General features: G+C 44.5%; 1 protein-coding gene across 3 annotated transcripts in view; it reads right to left on the minus strand.

The window, feature by feature from the left end:
* The window catches only part of Prkcb (protein kinase C beta), a 344023-nt gene that overhangs the window by 101714 nt on the left and 222270 nt on the right, over positions 1-20039 (minus strand). For all 3 annotated transcript variants that reach the window (XM_052762091.1, XM_052762090.1, XM_052762092.1), the window contains 2 exons: positions 8773-8929; positions 7551-7685 (listed from right to left, as the gene is read on the minus strand). In XM_052762091.1, the coding sequence (XP_052618051.1) occupies positions 7551-7685; positions 8773-8929 (292 nt within the window). The remainder of the gene's footprint in view (positions 1-7550; positions 7686-8772; positions 8930-20039) is intronic.

The following is a 20039-nucleotide window of genomic DNA, read 5'->3' on the forward strand; positions in this document are numbered from 1 at the left end:
GTCTTGCAATTCAGAAAATACAGTTCATGGGCTTTCATAGGTACTGGGAACCCTAGCCACTGACTAGCATGGATCAGATGAGCAAGGTGTAAGTGAGGGTCCCATGCCCCCACATCTGGGAGGCTCGGGGAGGGACCAGCTCCTGGAGCAGGCCTGCCATAGCAGTGTGAGAAGAGTGTGTGAAGCCTTTCTGGACTCAGACTATGTGTACTTCTACTGTACCCATGAAAGGACACCCGTACCCTAGAAGAAAAGAACAGGGACTCCAGAGCCAGTGTAAAGAGGACACTTCTCCATCAGGAGGAATGGTTGCCTGCTGTCTTTAGCTGTGGTCCCTTCTCAGAGAACAGGATACCTGGTCTGCACAAAACAGAATTCTAAGAGATTACCAAAGGCTCCTGGCTCCCTTATCTGGATCTGAAGGGCGAAGGCAGGGACACCCACCACTGTTGTGCTCATCCTTCAACAGGGAGAGATAGAGGTAGCAGGACACATGGAAATGCAGCCATCAGAATGAAAGAAACATAGAAGCAGTGGATCAGGCCAACCTAGAAACACCGCGGCTGAAGGAAAGTCCTAGAAAATGTCTAATTCATATTTTCAAAGAGAGTCAAGAAAACAGAACAATCTGAAATTAGGAAAGACTGTTTCAGAAGAAAAATCCAATCACTGAATTTCAAAATCCACTGGAGACAGTGAACACAGGATGGATAATTCAGACAATTAGAGAATTAGAAACAGAGCAGCATCTAACGTGAGCAGGAAGAACTCCATAACACACATGCTGGGAAAACACTCATAGCCTCAGTAGTGAGAGTTCTTTTTCTCTGAAGTGCTGGAGACCAAACCCAGGCCTAGGTGTTTGCTGAGCAAGCGGTCTACACTGAGTGACATCCCCTATAAAAGGTTCTTAGGAATCAATGAGCAAACTGCAAAGCCAGGGCCGTCATTCACAAGTATAAACAAATGGCAATCTGCAAATGACAATGCTTAGCATAATTAGAAACAAAGAATGTGTATGATCCTTGCATTGACAACTGAGGGTGAATTAATACTCTCACACATTCATCAGATGGGGATTTTCTTTTAAATACAGGATGTGTTGGCAAACATTTTACTGACACACACGTTCTCAGAGCCATCCATTTCAGTCTTGCAGATTTATTAGGAAGTAACTAAAGCTGTACACATAAGAGTTGAGCTGCCAGTTTGTTATCATGGAGTTATTGTTTATAGATATGCATTTCCCACCTTACAATAAAGGACTGCTGATGGAGGCAGAGTCACAGCATGGGTCACATGAAGCTATAAGAAATGATGTCTAACAGTGGCTCAGATAGGTCAGAGGACAAAAGAAATTGCTTGTCAACCAAGAAGATGGAGTTAGGAACCCCAGGACCCATATAAAGCCAGATCCAGCAGCATGCATCTGTAACCCTACCTTCCTGGAAGCTCATAGGTCACCTAGCTTGGTGTACCTGGCAGTGAACCAGACTCTGCCTCAGACAAACTGGAAAATAAGGACCAACACCAGAGACTGACCTCTCACCTCCACATGAATGCCACAGCACACAAGCACCAACCCCACATGAGTATTCACACAAATGAACATGCATATACACACCCATACACACTACACCCACACACATACATTAAAAAAAATGTTGTTTCCAAGGTTATCAAGCAATGGGAACAGGTTCATAATAAATATGAGATTTTATTTTTATTTTGCAGGCATACACAGAGGTGGAGGGACACACACCACCAGTTCTCCTCCTTGCTGACCTACACTTCCTCACAAGCTGCTTCAAGATACCTGCAGTTCTTGAGGCACAGGCTTGCCTCAGGGCCTTTGCACATGCTGCTTTCTCCCTGGACAGCAGCAGGGCCCAGTCCCTCCTCCTTTTAGACACACTGCTAAATGTCATCTTGCCAATAAATTCTTTCCTGAGAAAGGACTGAATGAAATCTACATACCAGCCCTGCTGTCAGCATTCTCCTGTTTCCTGCTTATGTCTCCAGATAATATTTGTTTATCAATCTGGAACATGCATGTTTTGGTTTTTTTTTTTCCTAATGTAAAAGTGTTTCTCTTTTTCTCCACCTAGAGAGACAGCTCCCTGGGACTGAAGATCTGTATCTGTTTAGTTCTCTTGTGTCTCCTAAGCACAGAGGGTTCTGGGCTGTGGATTTCCAAAGAATGAACAAGGGACCGTATGGGTGCCATCAGTGAAGTGAGGTTACGGGAAAACATTAACTGCAATAACCAAACCTCCACGTCAGGTAATAAGCCAGGAAGAGTTACACAGTGGCCGATATTGCTACATTCATAAGAGGAAAAAAAACACTAGACATGAAAAGAAAAAGTTTCCAACAGTTTTACTGAGAGAGCCGTGACAAGTGTTATGCACTCAGCTTAAACAAACAAAATGAAAATATAAAGGCATAAAAGGTCCACAAACCATGAGGATGTGGAACTCATCAACGCTGAGATGTGGTGTGCCCTACAGACAATAAGTACAATTGTTTTCAAATGCTCATAGAACATATAGGGACATTGAATGCATACTGAGTTTAGTTGGAAGAAAAGGAAAGGAGGGACGGAAAAAGCAAGGAGGTAGAGAGATGGCTCATGAGTTGAGAGGAGGGATGGCTCAGTAGTTTAGAGCACTTGGTGCTCTTACAGAGGACCTGGGTTTGATCCCAGCACCCACATGGCCTCTTACAACCATCTGTAACTCCAGATCCAAGGGGTCAGAAGCCCCCTTCCGGCCTTCACTGGTATCAGGCATGCATAGTGCACATACATACAAGCAGGCAAAACCCTCATACACATAAAATTATAAAATAAATACATAGAACTGTTTTGAAGAAAGAAAATAAAAGAAGCCTCATTTCTGTCAAAACCACTTGACTGCAACTTGACATAGGAACAGATACTTGAAGACTTATTTTACTTTACATTTGTGTGTGTGTGTGTGTGTGTGTGTGTGTGTGTGTGTGTATGCACACATGTGTCTGAGTGTATGTATGTGCACCATGTTCACACAAGTACCCAAGAAAGCCAGAAGAGGGTATTGGATCCCCCTGGGAGGCATCTGATGGAGATGCTGGGAACCAAACTCCATAAAAGCAGCAAGTGCTCTTAACTGCTAAGCCATCCTCCCCACCCAGGAGCCAATATTTAAATGCAAAGCTATTTCTCAAGGTTAAAGCATATGCCTACATGTAAGTGTGTAAGAATGGAGATGAAAAAGATAATGGCAGACGGGGAAACAACAACGGAAGTCAGGATGTGACATGTCAAAACTTAAAGGGACTGTCTATTCCCCCAATAGGGTTTGTTATTCTTACAGAGCTGGGTAAGGTAAGGAGAAAAAAACAAATAGCAAAATACTCAACCGGAGTTCAAAGACAAACGCAAAATAAACAGACAAAGAGAAGAAAACAGATGTAGAATTGAGACATAGTCCCAGAGCAGATTCTTTGGAGAAAACAAACCAAACAAGTAATACAGATGAATCTCCGGCAAAACCAAGAGGAAGCGGGGAGACAGCATAAATAGACACAATTAGGTGCAGAGGGGAGGGTTTGACAGCAGGTACAGAGCTGGCAGCTCCGAGGCAGATGAGTGGCCAGGGGCAAGTGCCACACATCTGGAGGCTTCTGCAGCTGCCTCTGGGGTTTCTGCCACGTGGTTTTAAATCACAGTTGGGCATCACCGGACAACCAGGACACATTCTGTGGGCTTCCTTGAGGTGCAAACATTATAGAGTGTGCTAACTGAAATCTAGGTGACAGAACCCTCTGCATACTTGAGCTCTGGGGTCTAGCCTACTGCTCTTTGAGGCAAATTTGTACAGCATGTTCCTGTCGCTGAACACCAGAGGCACCTGCTGTACAACAATATTTAGCAAGATGATTTTTTCAGATCCTTTATCGACTTAGAGGACCACTGTTGGTGTCATACAGTACAAAACTATAAGACAGCAGGATGGTTGGAGGAGCCCATCTCCTACCAGAGGGAGAAACTGAGTCTGCAAGAGGGGATGTGACTATTGAACATCAGAGAATGTTAAAAGACTCTCTGGACAAACATGAGGCCCCTGAGTTTGGAACTACAGCATCCACACAGAGCACCCTGGGTGTGGCATCACAGGCATACAATCTCAGTTCCAGAAAGCAGGCACAGAAGGAATCTGGGGACTTTCCTGGCTAGCCTAGGTGAATCTTCAGGTTCAGTGTGCCTCAAAAAAATTATTAATTATAATTAATTCTACTTTTTTTTTTTAGATTTTGTAGCCCAGGCTGGCCTTGAACTCATTTTATAACTAAGAACAACCTTGAACTTCTGATTGTCCCTGTCTCCACCTCCCCAGTGCTGGGATTACAGACCGACATCAACATGTCAAGTACGTGTGGCATTGGGAGGGAACCTACTCATCTTATTATCATATGCAGGCCACATGTCTTTTCACTGTGTTTCTGTTTGCTTGGGTTAAATGCACAGCTCTTGTTAAATTTCTCCCAGGAAAACTGTTTCAGTCAACAACTGTTTTAAGTAAACACTTGGCTTGTTGTTGTTGTTTTCATTTGAAATTGTTTGATTGTCTAAGAAGAACAGGCAGGATGCATCTCAGACTGAAGGCTGTGGTGCGTACTGGGCTGAAGGTGCACATAGCAAAACTAGAGGTTTGTGTGTGTGTGTGTGTGTGTGTGTGTGTGTGTGTGTGTGTGTGTGTGTGTGGCGGGGGTGGGGGTGGGAGTGGGGTGGGGGGACAGCTTCGTTTCTGAAAATGGACTTAAGTTTCTCATGCAGTTTAATTGGTCTGGGGAAAAAAAGGAGTCGAGGAATTACAAGGAGAGGGGTACCCTGGCACAGTCCTACCTTCATAGAGGACTGTGCCATCACAGCAGCTGGAAGGGATGGGGAGGGTGGGGGAGACCTGAAGCAGAGGTACCATCTCTCCATGAAGGAGTCTCAGAAATGAGGAGTCCCAGAAGGGCTGAGAGTGGGGGCAGGAATGGGGCCTGGTGTGGCCTGGGATGGAATACGCTAGTCCCTGTGAGGAGGGGACACACAGAGGAAGACAGCAGGCCAGGCCCCGAGGCACAAGCAAGAAGCCAGTAAGAAGCCTCAAAGCAAGGTGGGGCCAGACCTGCTCCTGGGGTGTGGGGGTGCTGTTCAGAATGGCTACTCTGCAAGAGAGAAGCCTGGGAGGTACCACTGGCAAAACCCTGCTCTGTGGCCACCACGAGGTCACAAACGGTCCGAGGAAGCCTAAGAACGTCTTCACAGAAGAAGCCATGTTTTTGATGTACCTATGATTTTTGCACCTGCGTGTTCAGCCCAGCGTCTGGCATCCGGTCAGAGCCAGTCGGTAGTAATTATCTTTATTACAATTATTATTATGTTCTCTCCTGCCTCACTTCTACCCACCAGAGATCAGGGGTTTTCTCTTTAACCGGTGTCAAGGTGAGGAAGGAACTCCTTGTCTGGGAGTCCATGAAGACAGGAACATGGCAAGGGGAAAGTATCTAAATCCACCAAGGGGAAGAAAGGATGACCAAGCTTTTCACGCCACACTTTTGCTTCCTCCTTAGGCATCTCCTTTCTCCTATGATGCCACTAAACTTAGTCGAAGTGTGCAGGTGGCTCCCTGATCTGCAAAGAAAGATGTGAACTTTTGGAAAAGTGGGTTAAGACCATCTTTTGATTCAGGCTGGTAGATGATAGAGCCCCAAGACTGGGCTTCCATCACGCTATCATTTTCTGTATACATATGTTTAATGTTATTGCAGCAAACTTTTCCCAAACACCAGTTTTTTAGCTGTCAGTCTACTGAATCTTTCCATGGACTCAGCCAAGGACTTCAGTAGTGAGCTGAGGACAGCCTTGACTTATACTCATTATTTTACCAGAAGGATGTTTTAACCACTTCTGAATTGTGCTTTTTTTCTGAATACCAACCCTCCTGAGTTCTAGTCCCCATCACCTCTCTCATTGTGGTCCTTGATTTGTTGTTGTGAGTAATTTCTTGGTCAAGGTTCATCTCCACTCCCCCCACGAGTTTACAAACACACATTTGTCTTCTACCCTGATGCACCCCGAGGGACTAGAACATTCTAGCCATTTGAAGGAAGAACCTGTGATAAATCAATATGGGGCAGGGACTAGGAAGCTTAAGGAGGACAATGGAGGATGTATGGGCTGGAAGATGCATTCTCTTTCTTGTGAGATCTGTTTGATTTTTCTTTTCTTCCACTTGGAACTGAAAAAGTCCCAAGTGAGACAACTTAGAAAGGAGACAATTTATCTTAAAGAACTAAGAACAGGTCCAATCACCACTTCCCCCAAAGCGACGGTTTGGAAGCCAGGTTAGATCGCTGACCCCGACTCTCTTACTCAGATGACTATGAAGTGGTTGCCCACAGGGCTGACCCACTTTCCTGTTGCAGATATTGGATGAGGGTGCTTCATTCTGGCATTAGAAGGGTGCAAAGCAAAAACTTCAGCAGAAATGAGACATGAAGGTGACTATGGACAGGCTCGGGAGGCACTGTCAACAAGGACACACCTCCTTAAGGAGTCAAGATTGGCCAATGGGCTGCTCAGATATGTCAGGTAAACTTCTAAGATGGCTTTGATGCCCATGAGGCTGTGTGCAGTAGGGCAGAGATGATAAACTAGGGACAGGTAAGAACTGTGGGCATAAGAGAACCATGTCCTGGCATTCAGCTTTTTCACAACTATAGCCTTATCATGTCAGATTGTGTGTGTGTGTGTGTGTGTGTGTGTGTGTGTGTGTGTGTGTGTGTGTGTGTGTGTGTTCCTCCAGGAGAAAGGTTGATATTGAGTGCCTTTTTAAATCACTCTCCACTTTACTTTTTAACGGTTCTTTTCACTGAACCTGGAGCTCACGCATTTGTTAGACTCATCCCTGCCAGTGAGTTCTAGGGTTTTTCTTGTCTCTGGATGGCCCCAATTTCCACCCTCTTTGCCACGCCTGTGCTGGGGTTACAGATACATGCCACTGCTGCTGTGCCCACTTCTACATGGGTGGTGGGGTCTGGATTCAAGTCCTCATGCTTATATAAAAACAAGCACTTTACTGACTCAGCAAGCTGTCTCCTCATCCCTTTTAACATCAGCAACTAATTATTTTTTAAGCCCTGGGGATTAAATTTAGGGCCTCGTTCAGGCATGCTGGGTAGATTCGTCACCACCCAGCCATCTCCCAGGCTTCCTTTCACTTTATTTTGAAGCAAGTGCTCAAAGTTCCCAGGCAGGCCTTCCCCAGGCAGTCCTCCCAGCCTCAGTTTACCAAGTAGCTAGGTGAAAGTCCCCTGCCACCAGGCCCAGCTAACTCCCATTTTGTAAATTGAAGAGCCAAATAAGGTACACTCCATGAGGCCAAGCCAAGCCAGCAATCATTGCTTTGGGCTTTTGTTTTCATATTGCAATTTTAAGAGAAAAAGGGAAAGCATATTTGATCCCTTGTCTGATGGGCTGACTTGCATCATAGTTTCCAATGTAGAATCCTTCTTACCAGCCATCCACGCCGGCCTTCTGCAGTTCCGAAATCCCAAATGACAGAGACCCCATGAAGTCATTCCTGCTGGTCAGGTCCCAATCCCAGATCTCTACAGACAGTCTTCTGTCTTTGTCTGATTCCTTCAGCTGACTGGAGGGAGAGAAAGAGAGAGCCAGTCAGCCAAGGCCATCATGCTTTCTCAAGCAGATGAAGTGTACAAGAGGATGAGAGACTGAGATAGAAATTCTTAACTGTCACTCGCTGTGGGAGACACACCTGGTTTCTACTGCCTTGGGAGGAGGGGCTCATTCTGCTTGACAGCCTGCTGCTCCAACAACAAAAGGAGGTCTATCTGCGGCTATTGTCTCGGGCTTTATTCCCACGGACAGTCACTAGGAAAAAATCCCAATACCCAAGACATCATTGGACATGCATGTGTGTGCATTTGCATACACGTGGGTTGGATATGAAGTAGAGAGACTACATGGAGAAATCTCTTGCTGGAGTCTCAGGGGAAACTGTCCTGCAACATGGCCCTGAGAGGCTCAGCTAGTCCTTGCCTTATCCTGAGAAAGAGGCAAGGATATGAGGCTGCCCCCAAGAACCATGACGCCTGCTTGTGGCTGCCACATGATCTATGGCGTCAAACTACACAAAGTTGCATCCTGCTCAGTCTTCTTCTCACCAAGGGGCTTCTTTAGCAAGCTTTGTGCATAAAATAGGAATGAATTAACCAGCAGTTATTAGTTAGATCACTTAATTAGTGCTTGATTGTACATCATATCTGCTCAGTAAATACCAGCTATTATTATTAATGACTATTGGCCCAGACATATTGAGAGGGAACCCTCATACTCTTCCTCGCCAGAGAAGATCCTGAAATAAAGCTGATACAGTTCTCCCAGTAGGCTGCAAACCGGTGCCATGTAAACTTGGCCCTCTAGATACTGTCAGTATGACCTACAGACTATGCCCTACTCATTTACCTTCACCAAGCAGCACCCATGTTCAGTCCCATCCAATCCACCTCCACACACCACAAGCAGTCTCAACTCTATTTAAAAAAATCTGATTTTCCCTTGGCTCACAATACTGGAATTCAGATGAAAGAGAAAGGAGGAGTGGTGAAGGGAAGAAAAGGGAAAAGGAAGAAAACAGAGGCTAAGGAGGGATGCCCCAGCCCCTGATGACCTATATCCTCTGTTTCCCATGCTGAGTCGTCATGGTTTGCACTTACAATCTGAAGGTCTCGTTCCACTCGGGGTTGAGAGAGCACTTGATGGTCCTGGTCTTCTGCTTGCTCTCACTTTTGGGATCAGGAATCAGTTTCAGTTTGACGTAGGGATCTGACAAGCCATTGGGATCCATAGGTACAAGATTTTTAGCATCTCTTACTGAAAAACAAAATGTAGTTTCAATATTAGCAACATCCAAAACGTTTAAGTGTCTGTTGGTGATGCCTGTGACACCTTCGGCAGGGTCCTGGGCATCACACCTGCCTGAAGGGAATTTTATTAATATCAACAGCTAGAGAGAGGCATGTAAATGAGACAACCTGACAGGATGCAGATTCTGTTTCATACTCTACAAAAATTATTCTTAAAAAATATTTCTTATTAGCGTATATTAATTATGCAAAATAATGATCCCTTTAATATTTTCATGTGTGTATATAACACATGTGCTGGCTAGTTTTATGGCAACCTGACATAAGCTAAAGTCATTTTGGAAGAAGGAACCTCAAGAGAAAATGCCCTCACCAGATTGGCCCAAAGGTAAGACTGTGGGGCATTTTCTTGATTGATGATGGATGTGGGAGGGTCCAGTTCATTGTGGGCAGTGCCACCTGAGCTGGTGGTCTGGGTTATATAAGAAAGCAGGCTGGGCAAGCCATGAAGAGCAAGCCAGGAAGCAGTACCCTCCACAGTCTCTGCATCAGTTCCTGCCTCCAGGTTCCTGCCCTGCCTGTGTTCCCACCTGACTTCATTAGATGATGGACTGTAATGTGGAACTGCAAGGTAAAATAAACCCTTTCCTCCCTGAATTGCTTATGGTCATGTGCTTTATTAGAGTAATAGAAACCCTAAAACAACATACTTTATGTTCAGCCTTCCTAAAAATTGATTTCTGCCTTCCATTTTGCTTTCTCTCCTCTTTACTCCTAAGACACATTGTAATTTTTCTAAAATTGTCTTCCCTAAGGCCCACAACAATCTGCCTCCTTCAGTTTTAGCATGATAGTGTCATGGTACAGCAAGTATCAGTGTTCCTTTTTATTTCAGTAATATTCCATTTCATTAGCTATGCCATATTTGTTTATCCATTCATCATGTGTCAACATCTGGGTTGCATCCACTTTCTGGGTAGTAGGAATGGTGCTGTTATGAACATGTATATACCCAGACACAATGGTCATATCACATGTTATGTGATGGTCAGTTCCATTGAGACTTGGTTAATTGACTGGAAAGGACTTGGGACACTAGGAAAGTACATTTCTGGGTGTGTCTATGAGGGCATTTACGAAGATGATTAGACCACGAGGGCTCTGGCTGAATGAACGGTCTAATCCACTGATGGACACCAAATAGGAATCAGCTGTTGGGAGGTGGTGGAATTGCAGAAGGTGGAGCCTTTAATCCCAGCACTCAGGAGGCAGAGGCAGGCAGATCTCTGTGAGTTCAAGGCCAGCCTGGTCTACAGAGCGAGTTCTAGGACAGGCTCCAAAGCCACACTGAGAAACTCTGTCTGGAAAAAAATCAAGCAAGCAAACAAACAAACAAACAAACAAACACCGGTCCCACCACAGTCAGGAAAGAGACAAGGATGCCCATTTCCACAGCCGTCACTCCACACTTGCCCTAAATGTTGCACAGATGCAGCAACACAACAAAAACAGGAATTCTCCAGCTCAAGAGGACAAGAGTAACAGATGAGAGAATGAAAGATTGGAACATCTTCCACCTCTGGAACACTTCCTCCAGTGTTCACGTCCATGCACTCACAGTTCTCCCATAGTGGTCCACAGACCCTCTTCTCCGGTCCACTCTAATACCACTTACATTATTTCCATCCCAGGAACTCTGTTACTCCTGGCAACAATTGTTCTCTCACCAATCAATCTGTCAGACCAGACACATACTGTCTGTCCCCCTGTCCTCTTCTGCTTTTGCTCCATTTATGTGGCCTAGACTTTAGGGTGCAGTGTAATGGTTCCCTTGAAAACACTCTTAATTTCTTTCTAGTTTACTTATCTAACAGGACACAAGTTCAATTCAACCATCTTTATTTTCCTACATCCAATCAGCTGACCACTGCTGAGAAAAAAGAAGAAAGGGAAGGGATAGGAGGGAGGGAAGAGGGGAAGAGATGGAGGGAGGACGTATGGACACTCAAGCAGAGGAAAGGGAAGGAGATGAGAAGTAGGAAGCAAGGGAGGGAGAGTGGGAGGGAAGCAGGACAGGAAGGAGGGGAATTTGCCAAAGGTCATACAGTCAGTAGGGGTCAGGACTTAATGAATGAGATTACAAGAGACATGGATGGGTTTTCCTCTGCTAAACATGGGTTGACACTCTTGGACATATGCCCAAAGGATGCTCAATCTACCACAAGGACACTTGCTCAACTATGTTCATAGCATCTCTATTCATAATAGTCAGAACCTGGAAACAACCTAGATGTCCCTCAACAGAAGAACTGATAAGGAAAATGTGGTACATCTACACAATCACTCAGCTGTTAAAAACAATGACATCATGAAATTTGAAGGCAAATGGATGGAACTATAAAAAAATCATCCTGAGTGAGGTAATCCAGACCCAGAAAGATAAACATGGTATGTACTCACTTCTAAGTGGATATTGGCTGTAAAGTAAAGGATAACCATGCTATAATCCACAGACCCAGAGAGGCTAGGTAACAAGGAGTGTCCAAGGGGGGAATACATGGATCTCCTTGGGAATGGAAAATAGAAGAGATCTCGTGGGTGGACTGTGGGAGTGGGTGGGGGTGGGAACATGAAGGATCGAGTGTGGGGGGACTGAAAGAGATGAGTGAAAAGGGGGGACATTTGGGGTCAGGTAGAAATCTGGTACAAGGATTCTACAAGGATGACTCCAGCTAAGACTCCTAGCAACAGTGGATATGTAGCCTGAACTGGCCATCTCCTATGACCAGATTGGTGACTATCCCAATTGTCAACAGAAAGCTTTCATCCAGTAACTGATGGAAACAGATGCAGAGACCCACAGCCAAACATTAGACCAAGCTCAGGGAATTCTGCTGACAAGGGGAATGAAGGGATGTAGGAGCCAGAGGGGTCAAGGACACCACAAGAAAATCCACAGAAACAACTAAGCTAGGCTAATAGGAACTCCCAGAGTCTAAACAGACAACCAGGGAGCCTGCATGGGACTGACCTAGGCCCTCAGCCTATGTGTGACAGTTGTAGTTTGGTTTTCTTGTAGGACTCTTAATGGCAGGAGCAGAGGCTGTCCCTAACACTTTGGCCGGTTTTAGGGAACATTCCTCTTACTGTATTGCCTTGCCCAGCCTTACTACAAGGGGGGTACTTAGTCTTAGTCCTACTGCAAGTTGATATGCCATGCTTTGTTGATATCCATGGAGGCCCGCCCCTTTCTGAAGAGAAGCGGAGGAGGAGTGAAAGGGGGGGGGGTCGGAAGAAGGGAGGTGGGATGAGGAAACAGGAGGAGAGGAGGGAGTGGAAACTGCAGTTGGAATGTAAAATAAATAAATTTAATTAAAATAAAAAGACATGGGTTAAATTCATCCTCCATCTCAGTCCCTAGTTATATCTCATTTTGTACCAAAAGCAATAAATGTTCCTCTCTGGCCTTGATTCCATTAAGTTCAATGACCAGGTTCCCACTATGCCCTAAGTGTTCTGTTCTGTTCCAAGGAGTCTGGGGAAAGCATGAGATGCTGATCCTGTCCACAAAGAACATGCAAAACCAAATCTGTTAAAAGAGTAATTGACTTCTGATGAGACAGTAGGCAGGCCACATAGTGCTGTGGTTACAGAGCAGGCATCTCATCTAGCTTTCTCTGTAAACTTTGAACATTCCTTTCTTGATCAATAAAATATGTTGATGTAACTGCAAAACTGGACAAAGAATATTTGGTGGAGACCTAGAAAATACTCAATAAACATGAAATGTGCTACCAGGTCCATTTTGTTTCTTCATGGGAACCAGGTAATGGACCTTCCCGTTTGCAACGTCACCAAGAGGACTCTGCAAACCTAGCACAGAGGAACTCCAAAGCTCTTAAAAATACTATTCCTGCTACTCACCCCTATGGACTGACGCTGGTTCAGTAAGACTAGAGTGAGATGTGTTCCTTTGCTTTTCTAACGCGTCTCAGGGTGAGGTGGAGGCTGCTGGCCCACAGAGCACACATGGAGTAACACAGCTCCAAAGAGTGATGCTTTCCCGACAGAACACAATCCCCAACTGTTATTTTCTCTCATCTTTCACGTCTTCCAAGGAAAACAGCATGTGCCAGTTTCTAGTCCGGGAATGACACTTCGATCACACAGTGATCTGCATGGAAACATGAACTGAGTTCTTTTGAAGGCCCATAAGCCTGTCTGTCTGGATGATTGGCAAGACACATGCATGTAGAAATCGCTCATCTCTCTTCTCTTCGGGAAGGCCACTTCCCTGGGCTCCTTGTCATATGAAAGGACACCCTAGTGACAATCACTGGGAAGCAGCCGTCTGTTTTAAGTTTAGGATTCCTGCCAAATGCTCTCTGCTGGACTGCTATGCGATGCGTACTGAAGCTTTCCTTCACCTTCTGCTCCCCCTGTCTTATGACAAACATTCCTCATCTAAGCGCTAGTCCACCTCACCCATCATCCTTCTTAGACTTTCTCCCACTTCTGTCCTCTAGAATCTAGCCTGTCTATCAAAGGGGCTAAAATCCTCTGGGAATGAGTAAGGGTAAATTTGATTCAGAGCTGTTGGCTCTCACATCTCCAGGAGTACGGCTGCTTCAGAACCACTGTATCATGAACAGATGACAGGGACTGCAGACTCAGATTCAAAGGCCCGTCCCCTCGGAAGCTTTTCAAAGTCAAGTTGTGGGTCCCAGCAATGAGATAGCCTCGAGTAATGTTTCCCAGCTATGAGATAGCCTCATATGCATCGAGGAAGCAAATCTCTCCAGACCACACTTGGCTAGACCAACTTTGATTTTTCTTGATAAATGTTTCTTTACTATCTATGCTGAAATCCAGCCAGTGCAGATGGTACAATATGCTTCACACAAAGCAGAAATAGCGCCCATCCCCTTGGGGGAAGTTAGCTAAATGCACAGGAGAAGAGCATGCCGGGACAGAAAACATGTCTTGTTTTGACCACGGACCTAGGTGAGGATCAAATCAACCCCAGCAGGTGAAACCACTCTAGTCTGGTGAAAGTTCCCCAATATGGTGTGGGAAGAGAGAGCACCAACATTATTGACTTTCCTAGGAATTGTTCTTCAAGAACTTTCCTAAACGTTTAACCTTCCTCCCCTACAAAAAATAAAAATTAAAATTAAAAAAGCTTGAAAAAGTCTGAAGAATTATGGTGATTTATGGTCCCAATACTGGATTATGTAAGTGACAAGATGGTTTTGGTTTTGTTTTGTTTTAATTAAGACTCTTTTTAAAGGAAGTTTCCTTGGCATCCTGAGTCCCCATAGGTCTTCGCTGTGTGTCTTGAAACAGTGATTCAAAGCCACAGCCATGGACATTGAGGTTGAGGATACTTGCAATAAGGAAAGTAAACACGAACCGGCACAGGGGAAGGTCTACACAAGCTAGGGCATATCTGGACTGAGAATAACCTCACACCTGCTGAAAACACTGAGCTAGCACACGCACAGAGGTTTTGAAGACACAAGAAACAAAAAAGATTACAATGTAAAGCCCATGTTTAAGAAAAAGTTCTGTGATTCTGTAATGAAACTGAGATCTACATTATTAGATAATAGCTGTGGGCCAGTGGTACACTTCCCCATTTGGATAATTAGACTGCACACTTAAGAGAATGTCTTTGACCTTGGAAAATATATACTGAAGTATTCTGAGGTCAGTGGGATCATAATCCCTTACTGAACTCTCAAATGGTTCAGATTTTAAAAAAAGCAATTATCTAAAAACGTTTAATATAGAGGATGGTAGACTACATTAGGCACAATATAAACTACTAGCCAATCAGGTGAAGAAAATACAAGAGCTTTTAATGCTATCCTTGCCTCTTTTCTGTCATTTTGAGACTACATCAAAATCAAGTCTCCTTAAAAGGCCCTCCAAATCTTCCAAAGGGAGGCACAATAAAGCGTATTTCCCACAAGGCCTGCATGAACGCAAACGTACAAACATCTAGGAAGATACACACATAGTTATTTTTAACTAATGGTTACTCCGAGGGGATAAAGGGTGTTCTTTGGAGGTAGGAAACAGAAGAACACTGGCCTTATCAGTCCTAGTCTGAATTTCTTACAAAGAAACTATGTTCTTACACTAATTATGTCATTAAGTTGCTTGTCAATAGTATCTGAGAATTCACTGTCCTGACCTTCAGAGGCTCCACTCCGTTCTCCCAAAGACACCACAGGGCAATTGGATCTTCTCTGTGATGCTTCAAAACTGTAATTTGAATTACAGAACCCAGCCATTTACAGGCTCCATGGTAAATGCAGAGTCAAGACGTCCTAATTGAGACCAGTGGGACTCCCTCAGCAGAGGCCCCTCTGTGAAACCAGGACTAGAGGAACAAACACTGACTGAACATATAAAAGCATTCCCTACTACCCTGTCCTGCCCTCTAACTCCAGGACCATTCTAGTAGCTGACATTTCTCCTGGACCTTTGGTTAACCCCGTGGATATGTGTTACATTTCCTCATCTAGATAATCACGTAACACATATATTGGAGAATATATTTACTCTTAAGAAATATACGTTGGAACGCTTTAGGATTAGTGAGAACTATGACCCCAACTTATTCTCAGATGATTCATGAAAAATGCTCATGTAAAGAAGTATTTACCGGAGAGAGCTAAAAATCCCCACACACTCTGTCACACCCCCACAGGAAGCTTCTTTAGTCTAGAGTCTATGTTTGTGTCCGCTTGACTTCTGCTTCTTTATTACCCATGGCATTTCTAACGCCATCTTTCTCTGGTGCTGTGGCTTTGTGAGCCCTGACCGTCCCCAAGTCTCCTTCCCCAACCCCTTCACTGGTCACATTCTATGTAGTGCCCCTGATCTTAAAGCAGGCAAACATGGGATTTTAGGGAGCCTACATGCAGACCCGAGTCATCTGGAGCACGTCAAGGCCCCACAGGCTTCTGGCACAGCTGGCCTCCCGGGGCTGCTGGCAGAGGTACAGTTGTCACACATCTAATTATCCGTGGAGAGTCCAACTTCCAGCTGGGACTGTCATAGTGTCTGTCGAGAAAAGAGTCTGTCAAGCTATTGCAAGTGAGAAAAAGATGGAAGATGATGTAGAGAGCTGGAGAATGCCAGACCCGGGCTTAAGCTCCCCCTCTGCCATGATGTGCATTAACTGGGTGTTTTAAATTACTTTTGATTTAAATTCAATTTTGATTTCTTGGATCCTCAGTTTTCCTATTTCTAAAAAACAAAACAAACAAACAAAAAACAGTGCTGGCATGGGAGCATGGTGATCTTTGAAGTTTGTTGACTAGCACCTTAACCAAATTTGTGAGCTCCAGGTTCAGTGAGAGACCCATCTCAAATAATAAAGAAGTTGAGTGTTCACCCTCCCAAGTGATCAATAAAGATACCCAGTGTCAACCTCTGGCCTCCATAGGCAGGTGCACACACATGTTTGCTCATATGTGCACATATACACACTCACAAATACACACACCACATACACACATACACACATACATGCATATACACACAACACATGCCTAGGAGAGATGAACTAAAAGAAAAAAGGATTTATTTGGGCTGACGCTATCATTAGTTTCAGGCCCTGGTTGGCCATCTCCATTGCTTTTAGGTCCATAGCCAGGCAGAAGCATCCTGGTGGAAGAATGTTGTGGGAAAGGCTGCTCACTTCATGGCATCCCATAAGCAAAAGGAGCAAATGGAAGATGCCAGGGATGAGGTTTACCCTTCACAGGCATGTCCCCAGGAACCTACTTCCTCCACCTGGTCCCCATTTCTTAAGAGTCCATTCAGCTGTGAACTCACTGGTGGGTTGATCCATTGATGAAGGTAGCATAGTCCCAACTGTCAAGGGATCCAGCCTTTAACACATGAGCCCTTTGGGGAGACAGTCAACTTTGTATCCGCACTGTACCATCACCCTAGTTACCAGGATAGTGATGTTTAGGGAGGAGGTGGAGCTCATGGCAGAAGTCTAACAAATGCCAGTTTCCTTTTCCAGTAGAGAATTTAGACCAAATCATGTGATGAAAATGCACAATGACCAAGATAAATTTCAGGACTGAAACAGCATCCTTTCGATGTGATCTTCATACAAATGAACCCCAGAGGAGGTAGCCTGAGGATGATGCACGGTCTGAAGTCAGATGCGATAAATCCATCCCTTGTTACCAGAAGCTTCTTTCCATTACAATTTAGTTACTTGGACTTTTGCCTAGGATGGCATCTCCTGTGAACTCCCAATAGCCTTCAATTTTTTTTATTGACAGAATAATTGCACATCTTTATGGGACACGTTGTGATGCTTTAGTATGTTTATATATCATGTATTGATCAACTCAAAGTACCTCAGTAAATTCTTCATCATCTCAGACATTTCTCATTCCTATGTGAGAAGAACATTCAAAAGCCTGTCTTCTAGCTATTTTGGGTTCATTTATATTTTTATTTCTCTGAGCCTTTTACATTTTAACCCTCTTCCAAGCCCCCAGTTCCTTGGTGGCTCCCTTTCCTCTGGCCCACTAGGGGATTAGTGTGGTTCTCTTTCTCTCCAAATCCTGCACAAAGGATGACACTTTTCCATCACTTCTGGGTGGGAACATTAACATCTCTACCTTCTTGTCTCTGCAGCATCCTCCTCCTTGAATATATCAGCAGGACCCCCATAATGTCTGCCTGAGGGAGCATTCCGTGGGGAGGCATCACTCAGGCAGCTTGATGTCATCACACAGTTATGGTCTTCAGTCACAGTTTGAGCCTTCTTCAACGCTCAATCACCCAGTCACAGACTTCCTGGACCACTTCCGCCAGGAGCCATTTCACAATTTCCATTGTCAGAACTCGACTGGTTTCCCAGCTCTATCTTGTGTGTCTGATGAAGATCTGCACCAGGTGGCCAACAGAACTGTACGTGCCAATGACCTCTAACTCTATTGTATTTTCATCAGATAATGTGTGAGAGATTTCCAGGGCCTTTGGGAATGGAATACAACAAGGTCTCTCTAGCAGGGAACTATATTACCGAGTCTGTGGATATTAGACAAGAAGAGAACTCCTTTATTGAAGGTCTCGGGGCTCGAGGCAAAGGAAGCTGAGAGTCATTTTAATTCTGTTGTTAGCTTTCAGAGTTTTAGACGTTTCCTTCCTGTCAGAGACTGGGAAAGTGGTTTTAAAACTGGAGCTTTTGTTTGGTGTGTTTCCTCCCCAGGTCCACTCTTAGATTTTCTTTCATAACTAAAACATTCTCTGTATGCAGTTCATTGCTCATCTTCCTTGATCTGCTTCAAATTGAGGTGATCTTCCATGTGCTCTGACCTTTGCCCTGGGAACATTTGGTGCCCATTTACCTATGCACAAATGCCGTTTGCTCTCCGTGTCTGTCATTGTGTCCATGATTATAGTTATTTCTTCATCTCTTGTTGTCTAGGAGCACACCCCTAGCTCGTTTCCATGTCATTTGTCACCCTTGATCAGTAGGTGTCCTCAGCTTGCCATGCCTGTGCACTTCTGTTTATTTTATTGCTGTAGATAGCTTTCTAAGGGCTGGAAGTGTAGCTCAGTGGGTACAGTGCTTGCCTAGCGTGCACAAAGCCTAGATTCGATCCCCAATGCTGCATAAACCAAGAGAGGTAAAGCACATCTGTGGCCCCAGCACTTAGTGGAAAGAGGTCTTTCAGAAGCTGAAGGTCACCCTCAACTCCATAACAAGCTGAGAAGGATAAAATACACACAGGCACTCACTCTGCCCAGCCACATCAACAAAAGACTGATTTTTAGCATCATGTTACCCTTCATGATTATTTGATGTGGCCTTTCTCTTAGCAAGACCCTCTGTCATCTCCGACCATTGCCCACCACTTTCGTCTTGTGCTACTTTTTACTTTCTGCCTACAGCATTTTATGGGTCTTTTTTAGTTTTTGTTTGCTTTAGGGAGTGCACATAGGTAGACTGAAATAAGCTACCACAACTTCAGGACCCAGAGCAGTTCCATCATCTCAGGGAAATCTTTCAAAGCTCCCCTCTGTGTCGCCATCTTCTCCACCTCCAAGGCTCGGGCTGCCACTCATCTGTGCCTCATCATTACAGTGCTGTCTTTTCAACAACTAAATGTATACATAGAATCATGCAGTGTGAATCCATCCAAGAGTGGCTCCTCTTACACAGTATGACACCTTCGAGAGGCATCCAAATTGTTATGCATTTGAATAAATCCTTTTCATAGCTGAGTAGTGTTCTATTGTGTGGAGGTATCGTGGTGTGTTTCTCTGTTAACTATTGAACACAGTTGAGTTGTTTCCAATGGAGAAACACCCAGGAGACAGATCAGTAAGCTGTATGGTTACATGTATGTTTAGCCTCATATGGCAGCAACAGCTGTCCAGAGCAACTGTGCCTTCTGCATTCTTATTCAATAGTGAGTGACAGTTCTTTGTTCTGTGTCTTTGCCAACACATGACACTGGTAGTACGTCTTACTGTCATTGATTATTAAGCTATTATAATTGGTAAGTAATGGCACCTCATCTCTGTTTTAATCTGTGTTTCCATAGTTTCCAAAGAAAATGGGTATCTTCTCACCGGTGGGTTTGCCATAGTAATGTTGTCTTGAGTAAAGCAAGAGTTTGTTTAGCTTTGCAGCCCATGATAGACAGGCCTGATAGCATAGGCTTGTAATGATCAGGAGGCTGAGGCAGGAGGATCAAAGCTTCAAAGCTCCCCTGAGTAATTAAATGAGGCCCTGCCTCAAAATAAAAACTAAAAAAGAGTGCACCATGCCTTGAGTTTAATTCCCAGTGCCACAAACCAAAAATCAAACAACATAATTAAAACCAAACCCTCCTCTCCCTCCTCCTCCCCCCTCTTCCTTTTCTTACTCACCCTCCTGTTTATCATCATCATCATCGACATCATCATCATCACCACCACTGTCTCTATTCTCCGTTTCTCCCTCTCTCTCCTCCCGAGGACTTCACCCCAGGATCTCACTCACTTTAGGCCAGCAGTGTGTAACTAGGCACCCATGCTTGATTCACAGTATTGTCTTCCAGGTTACAATCTTGCTTTCACTTTGT

Source organism: Peromyscus californicus, unplaced genomic scaffold (assembly GCF_007827085.1).
Source record: "Peromyscus californicus insignis strain IS unplaced genomic scaffold, ASM782708v3 Scaffold_4__1_contigs__length_199733344, whole genome shotgun sequence".
In the NCBI taxonomy this organism is placed as follows: Eukaryota; Metazoa; Chordata; class Mammalia; order Rodentia; family Cricetidae; genus Peromyscus; species Peromyscus californicus.